This window comes from Euleptes europaea, chromosome 7 (assembly GCF_029931775.1).
Source record: "Euleptes europaea isolate rEulEur1 chromosome 7, rEulEur1.hap1, whole genome shotgun sequence".
Taxonomy (NCBI): Eukaryota; Metazoa; Chordata; class Lepidosauria; order Squamata; family Sphaerodactylidae; genus Euleptes; species Euleptes europaea.
The window spans coordinates 27,245,097-27,269,122 of NC_079318.1; the positions used below are offsets into that span (position 1 = coordinate 27,245,097).

The 24,026-nt window shown below is 44.6% G+C and overlaps 1 protein-coding gene across 1 annotated transcript in view; it reads left to right on the plus strand.

Moving 5' to 3' along the window:
* The window catches only part of RYR2 (ryanodine receptor 2), a 308,323-nt gene that overhangs the window by 65,831 nt on the left and 218,466 nt on the right, over nucleotides 1–24,026 (plus strand). Inside the window, exons 11-15 of the mRNA XM_056853337.1 lie at nucleotides 8,433–8,507; nucleotides 13,507–13,663; nucleotides 16,765–16,929; nucleotides 19,078–19,199; nucleotides 21,694–21,877. Coding sequence (XP_056709315.1) covers nucleotides 8,433–8,507; nucleotides 13,507–13,663; nucleotides 16,765–16,929; nucleotides 19,078–19,199; nucleotides 21,694–21,877 — 703 coding nt within the window. The remainder of the gene's footprint in view (nucleotides 1–8,432; nucleotides 8,508–13,506; nucleotides 13,664–16,764; nucleotides 16,930–19,077; nucleotides 19,200–21,693; nucleotides 21,878–24,026) is intronic.

A 24,026-nucleotide genomic window follows, 5' to 3' on the forward strand; every position in this document is an offset into this window, starting at 1 on the left:
CTGCTCACATCCCTCCATTGTGAGAAATGACCATTTATTCCTACTCTCTGCTTCCTATTTTTTACCCAGCTCTCAGTCCATAAGAGGACTTGTCCCCTTATTCCATGACTGAAGTTTGCTTAGCAGTCTTTGGTGGGGGATTTTGTCAAAAGCCTTTTGGAAGTGAAAATATGCAATGTCCAGAGGCTCATTCCTGTCCACATGCTTACTGACAAGTTCAAAAAACTCCAAAAGGTTACTGAGAGGGGACCTACCTTTGCAGGAACCATGCTGGGTTTTGTTCAGCAGGGCTTGCCCTTCTATATGCTTGACAATTCTATCTGTAATAATGCTTTCCATCCATTTACCTGGAATAGAAGTTAAGCTAACTGGCCTGTCATTTCCTGGGTCCCTCCTGGAACCCTTTTTATAAACGGGTGTTACAATGGCCATTCTCAAGTCCTCTGGTATTTAACTTTATTGAGCTGGCAAGAATATACAAGGATGGCAAAGAGATGATTTGTGTAATTTCAACCACAAATCCATATAGTCTTCAGAAATAGAGCAGTACCACATGCTGATTCATCCTATGAGCTATGGCTCCTCTACACTCAAATTAGGGATGCCACAAATTCCACATCAAACGTGTTCAGTAGTTCAACATACAGCAAAGTCCCGCACGATATCCTCAGGATTGGAAGAGGGAGATGAGATGTTTATTCTTACAGCCATAGGCCAAAATAAATACACAGTTCAATACAATGCAATACAATACAATCATAGCTAAAAAGAGGTTAGACAGGGTATTAGTACATGTTGCAATATCATTTGCAAATTACTTGGTCTAACCATGAACCTAATTGCTGAGCATTATTCAGAGAGCCGTGGTTAAAATTTCTGTCACAGAAGAAGTTATACACAATTAATTCTATTGGTTTTGAGGCTAACAGACTCCCTTCTTTCTAATTACGGCGTGGCGGAATTTTGCAACCGTGAGGAAATAGTTGAGTTCCTGTCTTCCAACTAAAATTTTACCATTTTGCCTTTGAAAGGACTCAGGATTGGAATACATTGCACATGTGTGTATTCCTTGTGGCTACAGCGTGCAGCCAATCAATAAAGCCCAGGGCCTCTCTTCCTCCTCCTCCTCCTTGAGGAACACGGTGTGCTCTCTATTCTGCTATTAGGAAAATGCTGGTTGCCTTGTAAAAGTGAAACCAATAGAAGCAGAGGCTACAATAATGAAAGAAACCAGAACAGTATGAAAGAAAATCATGTTTTCCCCATTTGGATGGGGAAATTGGTTCGTTTCCATATTAATTATGATAATTACAAAACCCCTCATTTTCATAATTATTCTAATTTGTAACAAAAGAAGCACACAGATCTACTTCTGACCTTTTGTTCTCACTGCGCTTGTGAAAGGTGGTCTCCAGAAAGAAAATGCTGCTCAATGCAGGGCTCATTCAACGCAGACTTCCTTAGAGAAAGGAGCTGTGGGAAGAATGACTTGGAATCAGCAGGACGGAGGAGAGAAAAGCAGAGACAACACACCCGTGGGATGGGGAAAATGGGGGTAAAGTGGGAGCCAGAAAGAATGGGGAAGTAGATCCACCAGTAGGAGGGGGGAACGGGGGAGGAAGAAGAAACTGTGGGAAAGTGGGGTAGGAAGAAGAAGAAGAGTTGGTTTTTATATGCTGACTTTCTCTACCACTTATGGGAGACTCAAACTGGCTTACAATCACCTTCCCTTCTCCTCCCCACAACAGACACCCTGTGAGGTAAGTGAGGCTGAGAGAGAATGACTTGCCTCAGGTCACCCAGCTGTCTTCTTGTGGAGCAGTGAGGAAATAAATCCAGTTCACCAGATTATCCTCCGCCGCTCATGTGGAGGAGTGGGGAATCAAACCCAGTTCTCCAGATCAGAGTCCACCACTCCAAACCACCGCTCTTAACCACTACACCACGCTGGCTAGTAGGGTGGCTGGGCTAGTAGGTAGCTGAACAAATGAGGGGAGGGGAGAAAAGGGTGAGCATGTAAAGGGACAAGCAGTGCCAGAATAAGTGGGGAGGTGGTAGCTTAAGTGGTAGGAAGGTAAAATTTGCCTCTCCTGCACATTTTCACAGATCCCCCTCTTTTCCTAGTTCTAATCGTGATTTGTTTGCCATACATGCTTCCTGCTTCCAGAATTGTGGACTTGGGGAGTATTTTTTTCTTTAAGAAATACTGAATTTCATGCAGTTGGATTTATGTACTCAGACCTCAAAAACGGTATTGTTTGCTAAGACCTTGACAATTTATGTAGCCTGCTAAAGAAAAAAGAAAATGGTTGAATGGTACATTAATAACAGCTTTGATGCAAAGCACTGCAAATGAAGTGGTAATTATAAATCGGGACTTTCCTTCCTCCCTCTTCCATTTGCAGCTTACTGAGCTCCCCCAGTTCTGCTCCCGGGGGCCAAGGGATCCTCTTGAACCGTTTGTGTGTGTGGTTGCATGACTTTGCCATCAAGTCACAGCTGACATATGGCGACTCGGTAGGGTTTTCAAGGCAAGGGACGTTCAGAGGTGGTTTGCCATTGCCCGCCTCTGCGTGGACTGAGAGAGTTTTGAGAGAACTGTGACTGGCCCAAGGTCACCCAGCAGGCTTCATGTGGAGGAGTGGGGAATTGAATCCGGTTCTCCAGATTAGAGTCTGCTGCTCTTAACCACTACACCACATTGGCTCTCCATCAACAGTTTAGGGCAGGGGTGTCAAACCCCCAGCCAGCGGGCCGGAATCCGGCCCCCCGGAGGACTGTTCACTGGCCTGCGAGCCGAGGCAGCCAGCCCCCACTCCCCCTCCCTTTATGGCCCCCCTTCTCCCCCCTGCCCTTCTCCGGCGCAGCCACGTGGAGCTTGCCTAGGGTGGGGGGTGGGGGGAAACTGAGCATCGAGCCATCTCCCGGTGGGAGGCAGCGCAATCTTCATTCCCTCCCATATGGAGCTTGACTGGGGGGGGGAGTGAAGTTGTTCACTCCTTCCCCTCTCCAGCCCAGAGGGACCTGTGTATGTTCGTGCGCATGAGAGAGTTAATGTGTGAAGTGCCCTGAAGTCGCTTCCAACTCAAGGCGACCCTATGAACCAATGTCCCCCAAAACGTCCTATCCTTAACAGTCTTGCTCAGGTCTTGCAAACTGAGGGCCCTGGCTTGCTTTGTAGAATCAATTCTTCTCTTGTTGGGTCTTCCTCTTTTCCCGCTGCCTTCAACTTTTCCTAGCATGATTGTTTTTTTCCAGGGACTGCTGTCTTCTCATAATGTGTCCAAAGTAGTACAGCCTCAGTTTAGTCATTTTAGCTTCTAGGGTCAGTTCCGGCTTGATTTGATCTATAACCCACTGATTTGTTGTTGTTTTTTGGAGGTCCATTGTATTGGTAACACTCTCCTCCAACACCCTAAGTATGTATTTCCTTCCCTACATTGCACTGCTGAAATTATGCAGCAAGATGAGCAGCTTCCTGCTCACCAAGTGTAAACCTCAGCAGCTGGAGCTCTAGGGCAACTTCTGAGGGTCAGGACTAAGTGAGCAAGATGCTAATCTCCTATCCTCAAACTTCAGCAGTCTTGCACTGCTACTCTATAGGCAGGAAGAACTTCCCAAATGTTAATTCTCCATTCAATTCCTAAAACAAAGGGATGCACTAAAAAGGAATGACAGGATTGCCCATCGGAAACAATGGGAGAGTCTTGGAGGCCCGCTGGCAATAATGGGATTCAGGAATGCCAGTTGACTTGTAGGAGCTCCATTGAAATACATTACAGCGCAAAAAAAATGCAGAATGGATTTTCCGTTAAAGTCTGGGCCCAAATAGACTACTCTGGGGCTGGAATGACAGGTTGCAGAGTGGAATAACAACCTCTGGGTAGCAGAAGCGTTCTGGGACTGGAATGACAGCCCCCAAGTGGAATGACAGCACCTAGGAGTAGCAGAAGTGATCTGTGACTAGAATGACAGGTCAGGAGTGGAATGACTGCCACCGGGAGTAGCAGAAGTGTTTAGGAATGGAGTGATAGCCCCTCGGAGTAGCAGAAATGTTCTGGGACTGGAATGACAGCCCCCAAGTGGAATGACATCACCTAGACGTAGCAGAAGTGGTCTGTGACTAGAATGACAGGTCAGGAGTGGAATGACTGCCACCGGGAGTAGCAAAAGTGTTTGGGAATGGAGTGATAGCCCCTCGGAGTAGCAGAAATGTTCTGGGACTGGAATGACAGCCCCCAAGTGGAATGACAGCATTTAGACGTAGCAGAAGTGGTCTGTAACTAGAATGACAGGTCAGGAGTGGAATGACTGCCACCGGGAGTAGCAGAAGTGTTTGGGAATGGAGTGACAACCCCTCGGAGTAGCAGAAGTGTTCTGGGACTGGAATGACAGCCCCCAAGTGGAATGACAGCACCTAGGAATAACAGAAGTGATCTGTGGCTAGTATGACAGGTCAGGAGTGGAATGACTGCCACTGGGAGTAGCACAAGTGTTCAGGAATGAAATGACAGCCCCCAATTGGAATGACAGCCCCTGGGAGTAGCAGAAGTGTTCTGGGACTGGAATGACAGTCCCAGAATGCTTCCACTACTCCCAGGGGCTGTCATTCCACTCTGCAACATTTCGTTCCAGTCTCAGAGCACAAATTCTGTTCCCAGGCAGCCACCCTCCCCAGTCCAGATCAAATTTAGTGCCAGGGACCAGTACAGAAGACACAGACAAAGCCAATTAATGATGTTATTTTTTACTTAAAATACAAACACGCTTAAAACAATAAATAATATCATTAATTGACTTTGCCTGTGTCTTCAATGAAGTTCGTCTCTCTGGTACCTTGCACTACATTTTATGATATTTATTTATTTATTTGGTACACATGGCCCGGCCAAACCTATGGACATTTATGTCATATCCGGCCCTCATAACCAATGAGTTCGACACCCCTGGTTTAGGGGGCAAAATTGGCAAATATCCTCCCTCCCCTCTACCAACAGAGGTGCCGTTCTGCTAGTGTAAGTGCTGTTACACTAGCAGAAGAGCACCTTTAGATCTAACCCAAGATGTGCATCTCTTCAGGTAGACAGTTCAACTGGGAGATAGTGGCTTGGAGGAGGGGCAACATATGAGTTTTGTCCAGACCAGTTGCTTTAATGTTTGCCTTAATTTATGAGATTTGTATGGAAGGGGAAAAATAGATATCAGAAGCTATGATATATTTCAGAATACTGTGAATTGCACCAGGCTTCTTCTTACGAAATTCCCTTATTCTCTTCTAAGGGACAGTGCCATATATCAGTTCACTTTGCTTCTGTGCCCGTGCAACACAGTAACTACACTTGATCTTAGCCAAAAGGCCGAGAAGCAATGCAACACAATAACGTAGTTATCAGGGTATGGGAAGAGCAAGATGGCACCTGGTGTTCTGTTGTATTCAAGAATTTGTATAGTTTTGTCCATTGGCTCCATGCTTTTCCTCCGTGCAAACTGCTTAATAAAATAATAAGCAGGTAAGTAGAATCAGATGACATTTTATGTTAAAACCATTTGTGACAATTGTAGCTATTCCATTAAAGCAGGGGTGGGGAACATCAGGCCCAGGGGCTGTTTAAGGCTTGCGAAATCATTTGGTCTGGTCCTTCGTGGGTCCTGGCAGATCTCTAGCTCAGAAGGATCTAAGACTGGTAATCCGCCCCCTCCCGCAGACAGGAATAGCCTCTATTCAAGGCAGACGTGAGTTTGTCTTGCTGAGAAAAGGAACCTTCCCCCCCCTTGCAGAAGAATCATTATCTATGGAGCTGCTAGGATCGCCCAAGAAATAGTGTTAACCCTTTCCCACCCAGGCCGTGGAGAAACGTATTCCCTCTGTACTACAAGAGGGCTGGGGGTGGAAGTGGCGACAATGGAGGGGTTAAAGCGGACAGGTCCAGAATACGGGGGGGGGGGGGAGAATGTGTGTGGGGCGCCTGGCTGGTGCAACAGACCATCCTGTGCCACCAGGTGGGCAAGTGCACCACCGGTTGTATGCCTGTCTACTTGCCCGTGGGGGGGAGGTCATCTGGGGTAGCTGCCTGCTTGGGGCTTGGATGGCTAATTTTTAAGTCTCTGCCTTGCCTGGTGGGTCTTACTGCAACATCCAAGGACTGGGGCTGGTTTCCTTTGTCTCTTCCTTATCCAAGGAGGCATCAGCAGGCAGACCCACGACAGTTATTAAGCAGCAAATCTGCTAACCTACATCCAGTTTCCCCAGAACAACTTTTATTCATTTCTCCCATTAGATACTATCCTTGTTTCAGCTAACTCCAACTAGAAATTCCAAGAGCTCCCTCTCAAATAAAAATTTTCTCTTTAGAAGTCACATACTGACAAATTAAATTGTTTAATTCTTACTGGTGTTATAGGGTCATTGGAAAAGAAATTGTGATTATGCAACTGTACTGCTCGGCGGTTACAAGTTAGATGAGAAATATTGCTATTAATGCCAATGGGATTTTTTTAAAAAAGGCGATTGGCAGCTATTGCTGAACTTCTCTGCCATGCCAGGACAGGAATTTGCAAAGAGGAGGAAAGATCAGCCAGAATTTGGAGGGAGCTGCTTGACCACATGTCTCATGAGCAACACTCCCCCTCCCACCCCAGCTGTGTCAAAGCTTGTGCCATTTCAAGGTTATGGCAGGATACAAGCACCAAAGCTACCCATATATCAGAAGCTGTTTTTCTATTCCGCAGCAATGGGGGGTGGGGGTGGGGAAGCAATAAATTATGTCCTGGAAAAATCAGGACTGTTTTGTGGGGAGAACAGGAGAACTATCGATTATTTCCGAAGTCATCTGGAGCTAGTGTTATAATGGTGATTGCATTTGATGGTAATTGACTGGTATGGAACTATGCAGGCCGCTGTTTTCTGTACTGGAAAATCAGGAGCTGTTGTTTCATGATCTGTATTGCGGTCTGTGCAGTTGTCTGATCGCAGTGTCTCTCTCAGAACATTATTCTGTGTTATTGTTAAAGGAATGTGAGTTTACTAATTATTCTCAAGAGATTGGTTATATGTACAGTTATCTATTTTTAACCCATGTTAATGAATTGCTTAGTGTAATTGATTAGGATAGATTCAGTGTTCCGGTTTCTTTGTTTAGGTTTAGTCAATGGCAGGAGATTGCGACTTCTCAATTTAGATTTTTTTAATGTCAAGTTGAAATGAGCAAGTAGAAACTTGGGTTAATTCTATTTCACTCTCACACGTCTGCCCCAGTAGTGTTATTTGCTGTGTGCAGTGCAAATGGCAAGGAATATTCACAGGCACAAGAAGCTTAAGGCCAAGGGAAATGATGACTTGTATTTAGAGTTGTAGCTAATATGTGGATTATATGCAATATTAGTGAGAAAATTAGCAAACTCTAGACCTTAGTTGTTGCTTGCATTAAAACAGATTAAATGGATTAACAGTATGATGAAGAACAACTGACTCTTGTTGTCTTTGGAGGTCGTAGATAAATGAATTCATTAAACTGAAGCTTTTAAAAAACCTGATCTGTGTTAACCTCTCAAGGGTTGTGAATTTATTTTCTTGTTAGGGCAGAGTGTTGCTAATGATCTGTAACTGCAGCTTACTTTTGGATGTCATTCTGCAAAACCATGGCAACATGGGGCTCAGTTGACAATGGCGGCTGCCCTGTAATGGCCAAACTCTGCTAATATAGCACAGCTCTACTGGAATGTATCTAAAAGGGATCAGCGGGTTTGATGGCCAACGGCAGGGGACCTCTTGACAGTTCCAAAGCATACCTCACTCGTGAATTTTTCTTCCCCTTGCACCCCTGTTTACTCTTTGACAAAATTTCTTAGCTCTTGGTTAATTTTCCATTCTTAGTTAACAGCCTATGTTTTGTCCTCTGTCTTTCCCTTTTTCCTGACTCAAAGGACCTTTTATGGGCAATCATGACAAGGGTCTATTTTCTTGGAACACAGTTCATTCACCACATCCTCGCTCACTCAGAGATGTATAAAGGACAGTGTTGGTTTGATCATGCCAATCACACATCCCAACTAGTAATGATAACTTGCTAGTTGATCAAATTATATTACGTATCTTGGAACTGAGATCCTTCAGTAGGAGAACATAGGGAAAAGAAGCTATATGAAACTAAGTTGGACAACAGTTTTAAAGAAGAAAGTGGTTTGAAAAAGAGGGGTATGCTTCCCACACTGTAAAGATGCATAATATTCCTTTTGACCCACTATTACCTTTGGTCAAATGGTTTTTGCAGGTTTTCCAAATAACTGAGAAGGTGTTTGTTCAGAGGTAAAAGTGGGGGCAGGATTAGGAGCATTGAATCCCTCTTTCAAACCAGCTTGAATTTTTCTGAAAAAGCTATCATTCCTCTCCAACCTAAAAGTCTGAGGAACTCACAAATCATCTTGTGTTTCAGAACTGTCCATTATGAAGGTGGGGCCGTGTCGATTCATGCGCGTTCTCTTTGGAGACTGGAGACTCTGAGGGTTGCGTAAGTAAAAAGCCACAGGCATAGTTCACTTCCATTGTAGCAACTGGTGTATCCTCTTCCCCTCCCACCTCCCGTGCTTCCTCCTGACAAACAGTGCTGTAGCTATGCTGAAAGGTTGTGATTGCATTTTGGAAACGGCCCTGTTTAACTGCGATCTCAATATACAATCATGCCTTGTGAAAGTTTCAGTTAGACTTTATTACAAGAAAGCATTGGTGATGTAATTACTGGTGTCAAATAGATGGCAGTTTTCAAAGTCTTCAAAATACTTTACCAGTATCAGACCTATGGAAGCGAATGGTTAGTCTCTGATCAGAAATTGACAGTAGCTTCGACAAAGGTTGCACTATAATGATCCTTCTGTCTATGTTCATAACATGATGATAAAATAAACTGACAGTGCCGTGGATAAATACTGTTCCCCCTTTAGTTCTTTGGCATTAAAGCTGAACTCAAGGATTCTAGAAGACATAGGGAGAATCACAAATAGGTTCCTTTATGCTTCCCTAGTCTGCCTTGTTTAGAAGTGTACTATCTTTGTGTTCATGATTGCATAGGAGCAATTCGGCTGAGGTTCAAGGAATGACAGTCTTTTGTTCAGACTGCTGCATATCCTTAAATTGACAGTAGCTTTATGCATTTGATGGTATATGACCGAAGAACACTTGTTTGAAAACCTGCATTTCAGTTTGACAGGGAATTTAAATACTTAATGCCTCTCAGCAGCATTGAGCTGTTCGACTGTGATTGCTGTATTTGTTAGGAAAGCAGCATGTTGTATAATCTGTTGAAGGCCAATGGCACATTTCATTCTCACACATAAACACTGACAACTGTTAAGCAAAAACTGTGTAAGTATCAATCAGCAGGGGAAGCGCATGTTGAAGGACAGATTGATGCTCTCTGTGTGGAAAGGGTATTTATTGCATCTCCTTGATTTAAACAGAATTCAGAGTTCTGCAGCCCCCTGTTGGTGGCTCTCAGGAAGTGTTTTTCACTAATAAGAACAAAATCCGTGTAGTAGCTTTTATCAGAGCAACCTGGTCGGCCCAAAACGCTGTGCAACCTTTCAAGATCACCAGAGGAATCGGTCTTTTGCCTCTTTGAGGTAGTTGTTCATACAAAGTAGGTTTTTTTTGGGGGGGGGAAACAGATCTGTGAATTAAAAAAAATCATAATAAAAAGGCGGAATATAAATTTAGGGTGCGGATATTGTCATTAAAGCTTTACAATTAAATAGAGAAAAGATTTTCTGAGACCCAGAAAAATATGAACGAATGTCAGTTGGGCATTGAGTTGTTTACTAAGAAAAACTTTCTCTGAATGTGTTGCTGTTGATACCAAACCACACAGCTGATTTTCTAGGAAATCTAGAGAGTGTCGGTGGCCTGCCAGTGCATCCCACCAGCTATGTATGGCAGACAACCACAGGATCAATAAACATCCTGGTTTCACCACCTCTCTGGATATTGGACTTGGTGGGTCGCAATTTATGAATTCTTAGTTTAAACCATGTTTCCTGGTCTCCAGGAAGTTGGGAGGTGAAGTTGCCAGGAGTTAATTGAAGAATACCATATACACTCGGGTATAAGCCGACCCGAGTATAAGCCGAGGTGCCTAATTTCACCCCCAAAATGGGGAAAAATTAGGCACCCGGGTATAAGCTGAGGGTGGGGAAGGAGGCCCTTCCCCCCCCCCCCGTAGGCTTACCTTACTGCCCGCTGCCCGCGGGGCCTCCTGGGCGCAGGGAGGGGGCCGCCGCCTGCCCGTGCGCCTTCTCTGCGCCCAGGAGGCCCCGCGGGCCGCTCCTGACCCGCAGGGAAGGCGCGCGGGCAGGCGGTGGTGGCAAGTTCCCCCCTCCCTCTCTCCCTCCACCTACCAACCGGCCCGCCGCCGCCTGCCCGCGTGCCTTCTCTTCTGAGGCGGCGGCAACCAGCAGGAGCAGCAGCAAGGCGCGCGGCGCGGCTTTGGCTGGCGAAGGCGCCGCTGTGGGTCTTGGCCTCGTACCCCACTCTCTGTTCCCTAACCCTCCCACCTTTTGCCATGCCCCTGCTTTAGAATGTAAAGTTCCCATTAAGGGACAGTACCTCTGACCATGAGCAGAATGCCATTATTTCATCACAGCATGTTTAGAATTTGCTACCAGCATGTTTAGAATTCAGGGGCAGGGTCCCACACAGTCAAGCCACTCATACTAGCCTTTTCTTACCGGCCGCTGGCCGCGGGGCCACCTGGGCGCAGGGAGGGGGCCGCCACCTGCCTGCGCGCCTTCCCTGTGCCCAGGAGGCCCCGCGGACTGCTCCTGGCCCGCAGGGAAGGCGCGCGGGCAGGTGGCGGCAAGTTCCCCCTTCCCTCCCTCCACCCACCGACCGACCCGCCGCCGCCTGCCCGCGAGCCTTCACTGCGCCCAGGAGGCCCCACGGGCCGCTCCTGGCCCGCAGAGAAGCCGCGCAGGCAGGCGGCGGCGGGTCGGTCGGTAGGTGGAGGGAGGGGGGGAACTTACCGCCACCGCCGCCGCCTGCCCGCGCGCCTTCCCTGCGGGCCAGGAGCGGCCGGCGGGGCCTCCTGGGCGCAGAGAAGGTGCGCGGGCAGGCGGCAGCAGCGGTAAGTTCCCCCCTCCCTCCCTCCACCTACCGACCGACCCGCGTATAAGCCGAGTTGGGTTTTCTCAGCCCTTTTTTGGGGCTGAAAAACTCGGCTTATACGCGAGTATATACGGTAAGCCATTGTTGTTTGTTAAAGGGGATAGTGGAGCAGAAGAAGTAAGACTGATTCAGAACTGGTCAAAGAAGCAAGGCTAATCTGGGGAGCTGTAGTAAGACAAGCCTGAGATGGTCAGAGTAAATTTAATAATCGGTGCCATCATTCATCTTCTCTCTGGCATCTCTGTTGGTCTCAGATGGCACAGCCTCAATGTAAGGGAGAAATCTCTTCACTGGGTACCCCACCTTGTGCAACTGTCCCCTTGCTCTGAATAGTCAGATGTCCAACAGTCTGTCTTCCACTGAGTTACTTCACAAGGTGGGTCTATCATGATGAGCTCATATGTTAGCAGACTTCAATGTGACTTTTCCAGAGGTCTCTTTATAGTATCACACCTCTGTTCTTCTTCCCACAATCCTCCTTGTTTGTGAAAACAGTTGCCCTTCTATAGGTACTGTGTAGGAGATCCTGTTATATTGGCTTCCTGTCTCATTCTGCCCTCTTTCTGGTTTGGGAGGTCCTTTTATACACTCCACAAAACAGGCAGCCCTGCCCCATGTGGGGCATATGCTGTGGTGCCTGTTCTGATTACACTAAAACTAGTTTGGTTGGGATGGTTCCTGCCACAATTTAAGATTAGAATTTACTAAGCAATGAACTACAAATGCAGTTGAACCTGTAAAAAGCTGTCCTTCAGGGGAAAACTTGATTCAAAACAACATGTCCTTTAAATTAATGTAACGGTTACAAGGCATGATGAATGCCTACATACCGCATTCTCTATTTTAGAGCAGTCCCATCACATGAAAGCTCAGCTTTTTGTGAAAAATGATGGTTCCCCACTAATGTGCAGAGAAAGATGGCAGTGAGAAAAATCCTGCACACATGTTCTAATAACTAGAAGAACAAGAAAAATCACCACAGCTTTTATGTGTTTCATGAAAATGTGCTATAAAATTGGCTAGAACTGGAGAGAATGAAAACATTCCAGCGTTGGTTGACATGATTATGGTATCGCATCTATTTTTTCAAATACTATTGAGGCTGAGCTGGATGTTTTCCTTTTTTTGTTTTTATTTTACAGGCAACAGAACCTTGCTTTGACAGTACATCAGTAGCAGCTATCTTGCAACAAATAAGGGTAAGAGGGAGAAGTCAGATTTACGTATCACTTCCCCCCATTTTGCCCTTAGGCGTGTTTGTTGCAAGTTAACTGATATTAATCAACATATGCTAAAATGGTTCTCATGTGAAACATACATTTTTGCTACTGGTTTTTGGTCTCCTTCTGTTTCTTCTTACGAGCATAGTAGAAGCCCTGTTTGAACCCCATAGGATCTTTCCCTCACAGCAGTAGATCTCTCCTGGACCGTCCTCTAGATCCCACTGCCCACCGGACCACATGCCTTCTACACATTCTTTGGGACACCTAGGCATGGGAAAGTAAAGACAGTTCCTTCAGAATTTCCATCTTCTAACTGCTAAAGTCTGTATCCTTCTCATCCTGAAGGGCCTGCTGTATTAAGGCCAAATATTGTGTGCTGCAAAGAGACAACAGGAGAGACAGAGAGTATCCAAAACTTCACTTGTGATGCCATAATGATGCCAGCCAATAGGGGAGCCTTTCCAGCCAACTTTATAGTACATATAGCAATGACCTTTGTTCTTGAAGATATTGACTGATTGACAACTGAACATAAAATTAGATATTTAGGAATAACCTCTGCTGCTTTGGAACAATGGTATGGAACCAGTCATTGTCTTGGATACACCTGCACATAAATGAAACACTAGTAGAGTCTACACAGATACTTTGGTGGGTACTGTTTCATTTATGTGCAGGCATATCCAAGACACTGTAGAATTTATGTCCCTCTTGCACATGAGAAATTCCCTGGTGGACTGTACAGCATAGTCATTCTGATGCAGAGCTGTCTATGTGTACCGATGACACATTGTGCTCTTGTGATCTGGGAACGATATCTGAAATAATGCAGCAAGCATATTTGTGTTCAGAAAATAATGTGCATCTTTGAATCTGCTACCTCCATTGAAATCAGTGTATAGTTTTTGTCCCGGGTATGGATAAAAGTATTTTCCTTGCAAGAAGTCACTGGAATGGGATGCCAATGTGCCATTCATTGTAGAAATAAAACTCTCAAGTGACATCTCAACAATTATAGTACTTGCTGCTAGACCTAATTCAGTTGGAAGTAGGTTTCATTTCATTTCATATTATTTGACATTCAAATATGAAATGTCATTGCTTAAGAATGCACCTTTTAACTTTTATTAGGTGGAGTGGAAGTCACATTCGATGGGGTCAGCCGTTCCGATTAAGACATATAACTACAGGGAAATATTTAAGCCTCATGGATGACAAGAGTCTTCTTCTAACAGACAAAGAGAAAGCTGATGTGAAATCTACAGCTTTTTGCTTTCGGTCTTCCAAGGTAAGAAATAAATATAGCTTTAATTTGAATGACAGTGTTTAGTCAAGTGATAAAATAAATAATGTCGACAGTAGCTCCTCTTCTACCCTGGTGTGCTCTGATCTTCAGATTCAACTGAGGCCCACAGCCTCCAACCTCCCAGCAGTCCTATGCAAGGAAGAGGCTGTGATGCTGGAGGTCCCTGGGTAAGGGATGATTCTTTTGTTGCAGTTGACACAGGTTGTGTCTTTAAGTCAGTTGTGCATTCTCTCAAGTTTCTAGACACGCATGCCTGATTAAGATCAGCACTATAGCATGCAGGGGCTTCAGTCTTCCCTCATGCTGTTTTAAAGGCTGAAGCTCCTTCTCCCCATGTTCGGTGGTCTCTGTTGGAATTGGGCACCACGTGCATGGGAACTGAGGAGAACTTGCAACTCAGAGTGGTGAACACATAACCTGTGTAGACAATAACATGGATTTTCCCTAAGCCTGTAGCTCAGGAGTGTTAAGCATATGGCCAAGGGCTGCATCTGGCCTGCTAAGGGTGGTCATGTAGCCCACAAGTCACTCCCCCATCAGGGGTTCTATCCTCCTGCCACACTTGATGTAGGGGCCTCACAGAGCCTAGCAAGGTGCCATTCCTGATTGTCTGAAGCATGACCAGACCCCACAAGCCAAAAGTCACTGATGAAAGAGACAGAAAGAGTGACTCTGTCCTCTTCCTTCTTCCCACTGCAATCTCCTGACATGTGTCACCCATGTGGCTCCATGACTCAGAATAAAAGTTCCCAGGATTGGAAAGGACTGCTAGGGAGGAGAAACATAGGCAAAACGGGCAACACTTGCTTTCATGGATCCCAGTACCCAACTTCTTGTTTCTTGTTTGTTCACTAAACCAGAGCCCGTCAGCATGGCTTAGTAAGAATATTGGGCCCAGCTTTTTAAACTGTTTCTATGCCAGGGCTTAGAAATATGTGATATGACAAGTACCTCTAAACATGCATAGAATCATAGAGTTGGAAGGGACCACCAGGGTCATCTAGTCCAACCCCCTGCATAATGCAGGAAATTCACAACTACCTCCCCCACACACCCACAGTGCCCAGAAGATGGCCACGATGCCCTCCCTCTCATGAACTGCCTAAGTTCATAGAATCATAGCCATCTAGCCTCTGCTTAAAAACCTCCAGGGAAGGTTTACCTTACCACATCTCGAGGAAGCCTGTTCCACCGAGGAACCGCTCTAACCATTAGAAAATTCTTCCTAATGTCTAGACGGAAACTCTTCTGATTGAATTTTAACCTGTTGGTTCTGGTCCGACCTTCGGGGGCAACAGAAAACAACTCAGGAAATTCACAACTACCTCCCCCACACACCCGCAGTGCCCAGAAGATGGCCACAATGCCCTCCCTCTCACGAACTGCCTAAGTTCATAGAATCATAGCCATCTAGCCTCTGCTTAAAAACCTCCAGGGAAGGTTTACCTTACCACATCTCGAGGAAGCCTGTTCCACCGAGGAACCGCTCTAACCATTAGAAAATTCTTCCTAATGTCTAGACGGAAACTCTTCTGATTGAATTTTAACCTGTTGGTTCTGGTCCGACCTTCGGGGGCAACAGAAAACAACTCGGGCCATCCTCTATATGACAGCCCTTCAAGTACTTGAACATGGTTATCATATCCCCTCTCAGTCTTCTCCTTTTCAGGCTAAACATACCCAGCTCCTTCAACCTTTCCTCATAGGACTTGGTCTCCAGACCCCTCACCATCTTTGTCTCTTTAATTCAAATATCTATTTTTGGTGATGGAACCTGACATCGCAGGGTGTGCTTGGGAGTAAATGTGTTACTCTAGATTTCATTTTTTTTCTTGCAAAAGATTTTACCCTTCTCTTTCAGACTTTTCACTTATATATCCACATTCTTCAATAAGCTGAAAATGCCAATCTTAATACAAGACTAGCCTCTCTTCAGAGCTTTTTCTTCTGTTTGTATCCTTTATTTAAATCTTAAGGAAGTACATATACTAGCCCCAAAACATTTTGTGTGCTAGCTTTGTATCTGATGGAACGACAACCTTAGAAACATGCTACAAAAATATTAGAATCTTGTTAAGCTGAAAAAGCTGCCAATACAAAACTTATTTATTACAATACTGTAAGGGTGATCAAGTCCACAGTTGGTGGAACATCCAGAGGCTCAAGATAACCCTGCTCTCCTCCTCCTAGTGGGTTGGATCCTGTGAGCCATGAGAAGAAGGCTCTTGTGGAGGTAGATCTTTCTCTGCCATCTCATACCTACCAACTAAATCCCCTGAAAAGTTAATGCTTGGGAGGGGGGAAGGTGGCCTCGTGGGCAAAATTGTAAGAAGAACAGGAGTAAGGAGCAGTGATCAGGCAAAATCACCTCCATCATCTGTTGGCAGAGGAAGTACATCAAGCTTTTATTCCACAAAAGGGAGAGGAGGGGCAATTTTGCCTGATTGCCTCTCCTTACTGCAGTCCCCACCCATGTCTCACTGTATTTTTCCCACACGGCTCCTTGGCTGCCAGCGCTGGCTTTTCTAGGCCCATAGGGGGCTGTTAAGGGAAAGGGAATATGGAGGAAGAGCCACCTCTGCTTATGTTTTTTTGTAGATTTCAATGCTCTGTGTTTGTGCAGGGGGGAAACAACAGGACTCTATACAAGTTATTTAAGTAAATTCTTCAAAGGACTGCAAAATAAAAATGGTACCCATGCCATTTAGATAGCATAATAAGTGCAAAATAGGAACTAGAAGTACATGTACCTGAAGATTTATATGGTGAAATTATAGACTTCAGACACAGATTGAGTATAGTAATAATAAGTGTAGTTTTGGTTGAGCATGTAAAGATTAGGGATGAAATTTATGAATATTTGGAGAATTTTGCTTTTTTATAAAGAGGTCGGCTGTGTTCTGGAGAAGCATATCTAGAGTAAGCATATCTAATTGAACCAAATGAGCCTTTAACTGCATATTTAAAAGGGTTATTGATTGTAATGGTATTTAAGCATGTGTAATATTTTGCGCTAAGGAAGAATTTTTCACTCTTCATAAACACATGTATGAGTTAATGTTATTTATGTTTTCTGTTTTTAGGAAAAGCTGGATGTGGGAATAAGAAAAGAAGTAGATGGAATGGGAGTACCTGAGATAAAATATGGGGATTCAGTCTGCTTCATACAGCACGCTGACACTGGTTTGTGGCTTACATACCAATCAGTGGATGCAAAGTCTGCGAGAATGGGATCTGTACAGCGTAAAGTAAGATACTATATACAGTTATATTATACTAAACATATCTAGGTATGATTGAAATGGAAGGACACCATCAGTGCATGTGAATACCAAATTAGAGAGTGTTCCAGCCAGCACGGGCTATGTGAGCCTGTTGGTTAAATTCATGCTCCTGCCTACATTTAAAATTTTAGGAACTAATGAATGGCAGAGCTCTGGTTTCACAATTAGAGCATTCAAGTTTGAGATACACATTCTTGTCATATAATGTATCATTAAGTGGCTCAAGCTGAAGAAGACAGTTGAAACAGGAAAATATCCGGATTCCTTTTCTACTTTTTATATACATATTAAAAAAACCATTGTATACATTATGCCATTGCCACTGTGAAGAATAATTTATGCATACTAACTGGCCATGAATTGTGAATTTTTCAGAGTGTATTGTCTTTCTGCATTTGCTTTATACACTGTGATCCCTTTATTTCTTGTGAAAATGGAAAGAAACCATCAGTGCATTCAGTGCATGCATCTTGGAACTTCATGGTTGTTTATTCATTTATGTTATTTATAGTCTGCCTTTCTCACCGAGACTCAAAGTGGATTGCACAATATAAGTCAATGCAGTAGTATGAGACATCTAATAAGCAATGTCATAGGACTAGGTCTGCAGGAATCTGAAACAAGCAGAGATCTGAAATGAAGCATGTTAAATGTAACATATTAAATAACGCAGAAAATGGTATTACAAAAGTAGAAATGTAATGCAGTGACAGTGAGATAATGCATACAGCAACATATATTACTTAGCTGCATTAACTTACTTCTCCAGCAGCAATGCTGGGTCCAGTTTAACCCCTGGGCTCTTAACTGAGTCAGCAAGTCTCAGCTGCACCCCACTAAAAGTGGGGACCACAGTGTCCTTCAGGACCTCGGGTATAGTATTGCCTCTGTCTTCTCAGGATTCAGTTTTAATGAATTCATTCTCAGCTATTTAACTGCAGCAGTTAATTAGTGACCCAGGGCCTCTAAAGTATCACTGGGAGATTTTGGAAAGAGAGATATAGAGACGAGTGACTGTGACAACACCCCGCCTCCAGGCCTACAAACGAGGGACAAATTTTGCACCCTAAAAAATTCTTGTTTGTATCATTGAGACTTTTGGGACTGCTTAGTCTTCTAGTCCTGAATGAGGGCAATGCCTAGACTCTTGGGCTTTTGCTAGGCAACTCTGTAGTTAGAGTGGCTGTGGAGCATCAGCAGGAAGCAAATCAATTTAGGATATAGCATTTGTACTAATGTAAAACCGTAACTAAGACTAACTGTGCTTAATTACCCATCTTCAGATCCTGGCTTGAGGCACAGTTAGTGTGATGATACACATTCACATAATGAATTAACTATAGTTTGTTTAATTAAACCATGTTTTTATGTTACATATGAATCAACCCAATGTGTGTGAACTTGAAGCTCTTTGAACACTAAATATTGATATCATTTTCTTCTTTGTCATTCATTCATTCATTCATTCATTCATAGACCTTTATTGGCATAAAAATTATTACAATTGTTACAAAAAGGGATCATAAAACATAAAATCAGTGAAATAAAACAAAGAACAATATAATCAAATATCAGAACTTGTAAGTTTTTGCACTTTCATCACATCCACTAGAAAATTAGCAATACCCTCAGTGATCTCAGGTACTGAATCATTCAATAAAAATTGACATTTTACTTTATTAGACAGGTGATGTTTTGAATAAAGCCAAGTTTTTAACCATTTCCCACGGGATGTTTTGTATAGAGAACAGTCAAACAGTATGTGTTCAATTGTATCCAGAGAGTTGGAACCACACGGACAGATCCGTTCCTGTATTGGGATTTGGTGGTACCTTCCATACAGCATCCTTGATGGAAAGGCATTGACACTAGCAAGAGAGAATGCTCTACGGAGGATAGGGATATCCAGATTGTAAAAGTAGTGGGGGATACTGTCAATTTTATTCATAAGACCCAACATTGCTGAAGAGCAAACATAAGGTTGGATTGGGTGCATCTTTTGAAGCTCCATATCTAAGAGACGTTGTTTAATAATTTTAAAAATGTGGGCTTCAGTAGTTGGAGCCAAATCTTCTTTCTTTGTCATTACTGTTGTTTGTTTTTTCATTGCAGGCTATCATGCACCACGAAGGCCATATGGACGATGGTCTAACATTGTCCAGATCTCAGCATGAAGAGTCACGTACAGCTCGAGTAATTCGTAGTACTGTCTTCCTTTTCAATAGGTTCATAAGGTAAATTGGTTGCTGGCTGAAAACTGATTATGGTTATCATTAACCTTGGTAGAGATGCAATATGAACAACCATTAGCACTGAAAAGGGAAAAGAGGAAGAAGAGTTGGTTTTTATACCCCGGTTTTCTCTACCTTTAAGGAGACTGAAACTGGCTTACAACTTCCTTCTCTTCATATCCTTACAACAGTACCTTGTGAGGTAGGTGGGGCTGAGAGTTCTGAGAGAACTGTGACTAGCCCAAGGTCACCCAGCAGGCTTAATGTGGAGGAGTGGGGAAACCAACCTGGTTAACCAGATTAGCTCATGTGTAGGAGGGGGGAATCAAAACCGGTTCTTCAGATTAGAGTCAACCACTCTTAACCACTAGACCATGCTGGTGCAATTTGATCATGAAGGAGAAGAAGGAGCCTAAAGGACATGACAAGGAAATGTTGCATCAGTCCTGGCATAAGGGAGGCCCTGTGCTGAGTCACTCTTGCATCATTTATCGCAGTCATTCATGGTTCTCCCATTTTAGTCAAAACTCTTGTTGTTGTTACAGACATGCATATTCTGAATTAGAAAAACAGCAATAAACTGTGAGAAAGGTGTGTACGCTAAGGGCCAAAGTAGACATGATGGGGCCCCCATGGCCACCACAAGAACACTGCTGCCATTTTAAAGTTATTGAAAATGCTGTGAGGGCCAGATACTGATCAGGCCCACAGCATGGTGCTCTTGTTCCCCCTCAGGTTTTTTCAAGTGCTGAAATAGGTGTGTGTGTGAGGGGGGGGGTAGTGCAGCCATTTCAGCACTTGATAAGGTGCCTGGGTGAGGGGGAAGGGTGCTGTGCTTTTGTGACATTTTAAAATGACTTTAAAATGGCAGCAGCCTTCTTGTGGTGGCCATAAGGACACCATCTGTCATGGCCCCCCCTGCAGCTGAGTCCGAGGCCTCGGATGCAGAGCTGGAGCAGTTGGCCGTCTCTCCTGGGAATGCAGCTGATGAGCCTTCTGAACCAGCTGCTGGATTAAAGGGGCCGTCAGATGCTTCGACGCCTAGTCAGGCTGAGGAATTCCCATTTCCCTCAGAGGCCCAATTTTCAGAGTCAGGCAGAGGCTTGGAAGAAGGAGAATTCTCCCCCATGAGTTACCGGATACAGAAACTCCGAGCTTTGCTGAGTGAAAGAAGGCGTTCGGCAAGGCTACAGGGTTGGAGGGGCCTCCCAGCTGTTGAGGATGATAGTGAGTGATGACAGGACCAACCTCACTCTGATAGCTGGCCAGATTTAAGAAGCAGCAAAGAGCAGCCGCAGCGTGGAAGCAACTTACTGAATTCCAGTTTCAGCCAAGCTCCACTTTGTTTGCTATCTTGCCTGACCACAACCTTGGACTGTTTAAGACGACGCATACCACCTTGCCTGTGACCCAGACCTTGAACTGATTACTGATGACCCTTGCTGCCTAGCCTGTGATAAGTAAGAGACCCCGGCCTGATTTCTGGACTGTTTCTTGGATTTTGCATTACCCCTGCTGACCCTACTTCTTCAGTGCAGCCGCCAGGCTGCAGAAGCCTTGGCTTCTGTACCCTCCTCCGCTTCCTGCCATGCCCGCTCTCAGCTCCCTCTGCACTGTGCTGCAGTAGCAGCCCCGCCAGCCTGTCCGGCCAGTACACCATCCCATTTGGCCCAAAGGAAAAGAAGGCAGCACTCAAGATAGATGCGCCTACAAAGAGGAGTAGGTTCTTAGTAGATTTCCAGCACGTTTGTCTTCCAAATTACAGTAACTTTTTCAAGTTATTTTACTCACTGTGATCCATGGTTCAGAGTAATTAATTACTAGTAGGGCCTCTTTATCAACAACGCAAATGCCTGCTTGGGGACCAAAGCCCTTGAGGACACTAATACACTTACTAGGGCTTTTCTTCCTCCTATCTGGCAACAGCTGGTTGGGGCAAGGCTGGCTATTATGTCCACCATGACATTTCTCAGGGGGCTGATGGCCTCCACTCCACACCAGGGCTACGCCAGCCCAGGGCCGAAGGGCTGCCCCCTAGCCCTTGCACAGTGAAGGGGAGGCAGCACCCCCTGCCCTTGAACAGTACTTGTGCAGCAAGAGAGAAGCAGGGTCGCATGGCAGTCTCACAGTGAGGGAGAGGGAATGATTGGCCAGCCTTTGCTCAACCCTTGCACAGCAAGGTGGTGGTGGGGTTGTCTGGCACTTACACGGTGAAGGGGTGGTGGTGCCCGCACAACCGTTGCATAGGTTTTAGGAAAGATGGTTCAAAGATGCGGGGAAGCGGCTATGAATAATTTTCATTCTTAGACTGAATCCGTGAATTTCTCCAGAACTATCACTAGTACAGATTGTCTATCAGAGATCAAACGCACCACATGTTTGTTAATGAAGTTGAGGTGAATGACCTAAATTAGTTTGAGCCACTGCAGCAATGGCGTCAAAAACTACACTAAAACCGTATAGCAAACTTATGGAGTTATTGTTTAAATCATTTTAGGGGCCTTGATGCTCTCAGCAAGAAAGCAAAGTCTTCCATCGTTGACTTACCCATTGAGTCGGTCAGCCTTAGTCTCCAGGATTTGATTGGTTACTTCCATCCACCTGATGAACATTTAGAACATGAAGAGAAGCAGAACCGACTAAGAGCTCTGAAGAATCGGCAGAATCTCTTCCAGGAAGAGGTAGTCATTCTGTTGTTTCTTTCAGTATTTTACCTTTAGACTGGATATAAAGTCCTTTAGTTTAATAGTATGATTTAAGAAAGATTCTGTGGCAGTTTTTATTCCAATGTAAGTGAAATATCTTTATTTTATGGAAATTACTTCACTGTGCCATACCTGCTTTTAGAGTTTCAGATTTCTGACTGTAGGTGTGAAAATTCGAACTTTTCTTTTTCCATTCATCTCTCCTTTCTCCCCAATGGGTACCCAAAATGGCTTACATCATTCTCCGCTCCTCCATTTTATCCTCACAACAGCCCTGTGAAGTAGGTTAGGTTGAGCGTCTGTGACTAGGAGTACGCACCAAGAAAATATTCATTATAATTTCAGATCATGGCTGGTTTGGTTTTCAAATCCATGTGTTTTGTTTAGGTTCTGGATTTTCAGGACCATTATTTTCAATGGGGAACAAATTTGAGGATCTGGAGCATGTATTTTTAAAGATAACGGCACTTCATTTGCACAGGACACAGCCTTCTTCCCATCTAGAGACACCCTAGTTTCAAGCAAATTGGACCAAGGGGTCCAATTCTACGGACCTTGAACAAGGGTCCTTGGAGAGCCGCAGACAGAGAGGCAAAAATGGCCCTGGAAAGGGACCCCACTCCCACGAAGGAGGGGGAAGGAGAAGGAGCAAGCCAGAATGGCAGCTCTGGATTATTCCCTACTGGGGACTTTTTTCAGGGGAGCTGGAGTGGCTGTTTTTCTACCAAACGACATCAAGATTGCAGGGGAGCTAGTGCTGCCTGTCCACTAAAGATACCCCCCCACCCGCAGGTTTCTAGCAAATTGGATTAAGGGTACCTGAACAATGTGCCCCCAGCCATCTTAACATGCAAAGGAAAAAAGGGTCCCATCCCCACAAAGGAAGGAGGGAAGAAGGAGAGAGCCAGAACCACGGCTCTGCTGGGCCCTGAGCCTGGCTAGGAACCACCTTCCCTGGGCCACTGCCTGGAAAATTCAGAGATGTAGAGAAAAACAAAATACCTGCTGCTGGTGCTGGTAAACACCTGAACATGAACAACTGCACATATTTTTGGGGTGTCTGTGTTTTTCATAATGCCTAAGAATCCCAGATTTGTGTAACTGTTCCAGAAAATCATGATAATGACCTGAAACGTCAATTTCCATGTATATTTTCGGCTCAGGAATTCCGGAAATCACACCCCTATCTGTGACTGGCCCAACGTTAACCAGCAAGATCCCATGGCAGAGTGCAGATTTGAACCTGGGTCTCCCAGATCCTAGTCCAACACTCTAACCACTACACCATACTGGTTGGTATATAATACCTCCTCCAAAACTTTCAAAAAAAGTGCTCATTTGCTGGTTTCTAACCTTTTCAGATATATATATCTATGTAACTGAAAATATTGGAACCAAACCAGTGATGGGATTTTCTCTTGTAATTCCAAATAGGTTTAACATTGCCCCTCATGCTTAAGATCGGTAAACTCTGTAATGTAAGAGCTTTCCTCAGCATAAATTGCATAATTGTATACAAAAGTGAAATCAGAGGAGTTAAGGATTTCTTAAGCCTAGTCCTTCTAACGTCCCAGAGACCAAACAGTTTGCTTGTATGCACCACATAGGCTGTGGATTTTCGCTTGCATATTTTAGGCAACTTGAAATATAATGATAAATGATCATGTACGGTTTTGGAACTGTTCTGTTCCAATTGATACCACAGACAGCATTTGTTGGTTTAGCAGCCTTCTGTAAAATGCCCCAGGGTGGATGTTTGCAGGTGGCCCCTGGCATGACATTTATTAAACTCTGCCTAACTGACCTGGATAGCCCAGGCTAGCCCAATCTTGTCAGATCTCAGAAACTAAGCAGTGTCAGCCCTGGTTAGGTATTTGGATGGGAGACCACCAAGGAATTCCAGGGTTGCGGTGCAGAGGCAGGCAATGGCAAACCACCTCTATATGTCTCTTGTCTGGAAAACCCCCAAAAATGAAACGATTAAAGGTTATCTTTAATTTTGATGCCTGGTGGTGTATTGGGTTATCATATACTTCTGTCTGGGAAGGAAGGTGGCATGGTATAGCCCAAACTCATCTGACCTTGGATGCTAAGTAGGGTCAGTTTTGGAAGGGAGACCACCCAG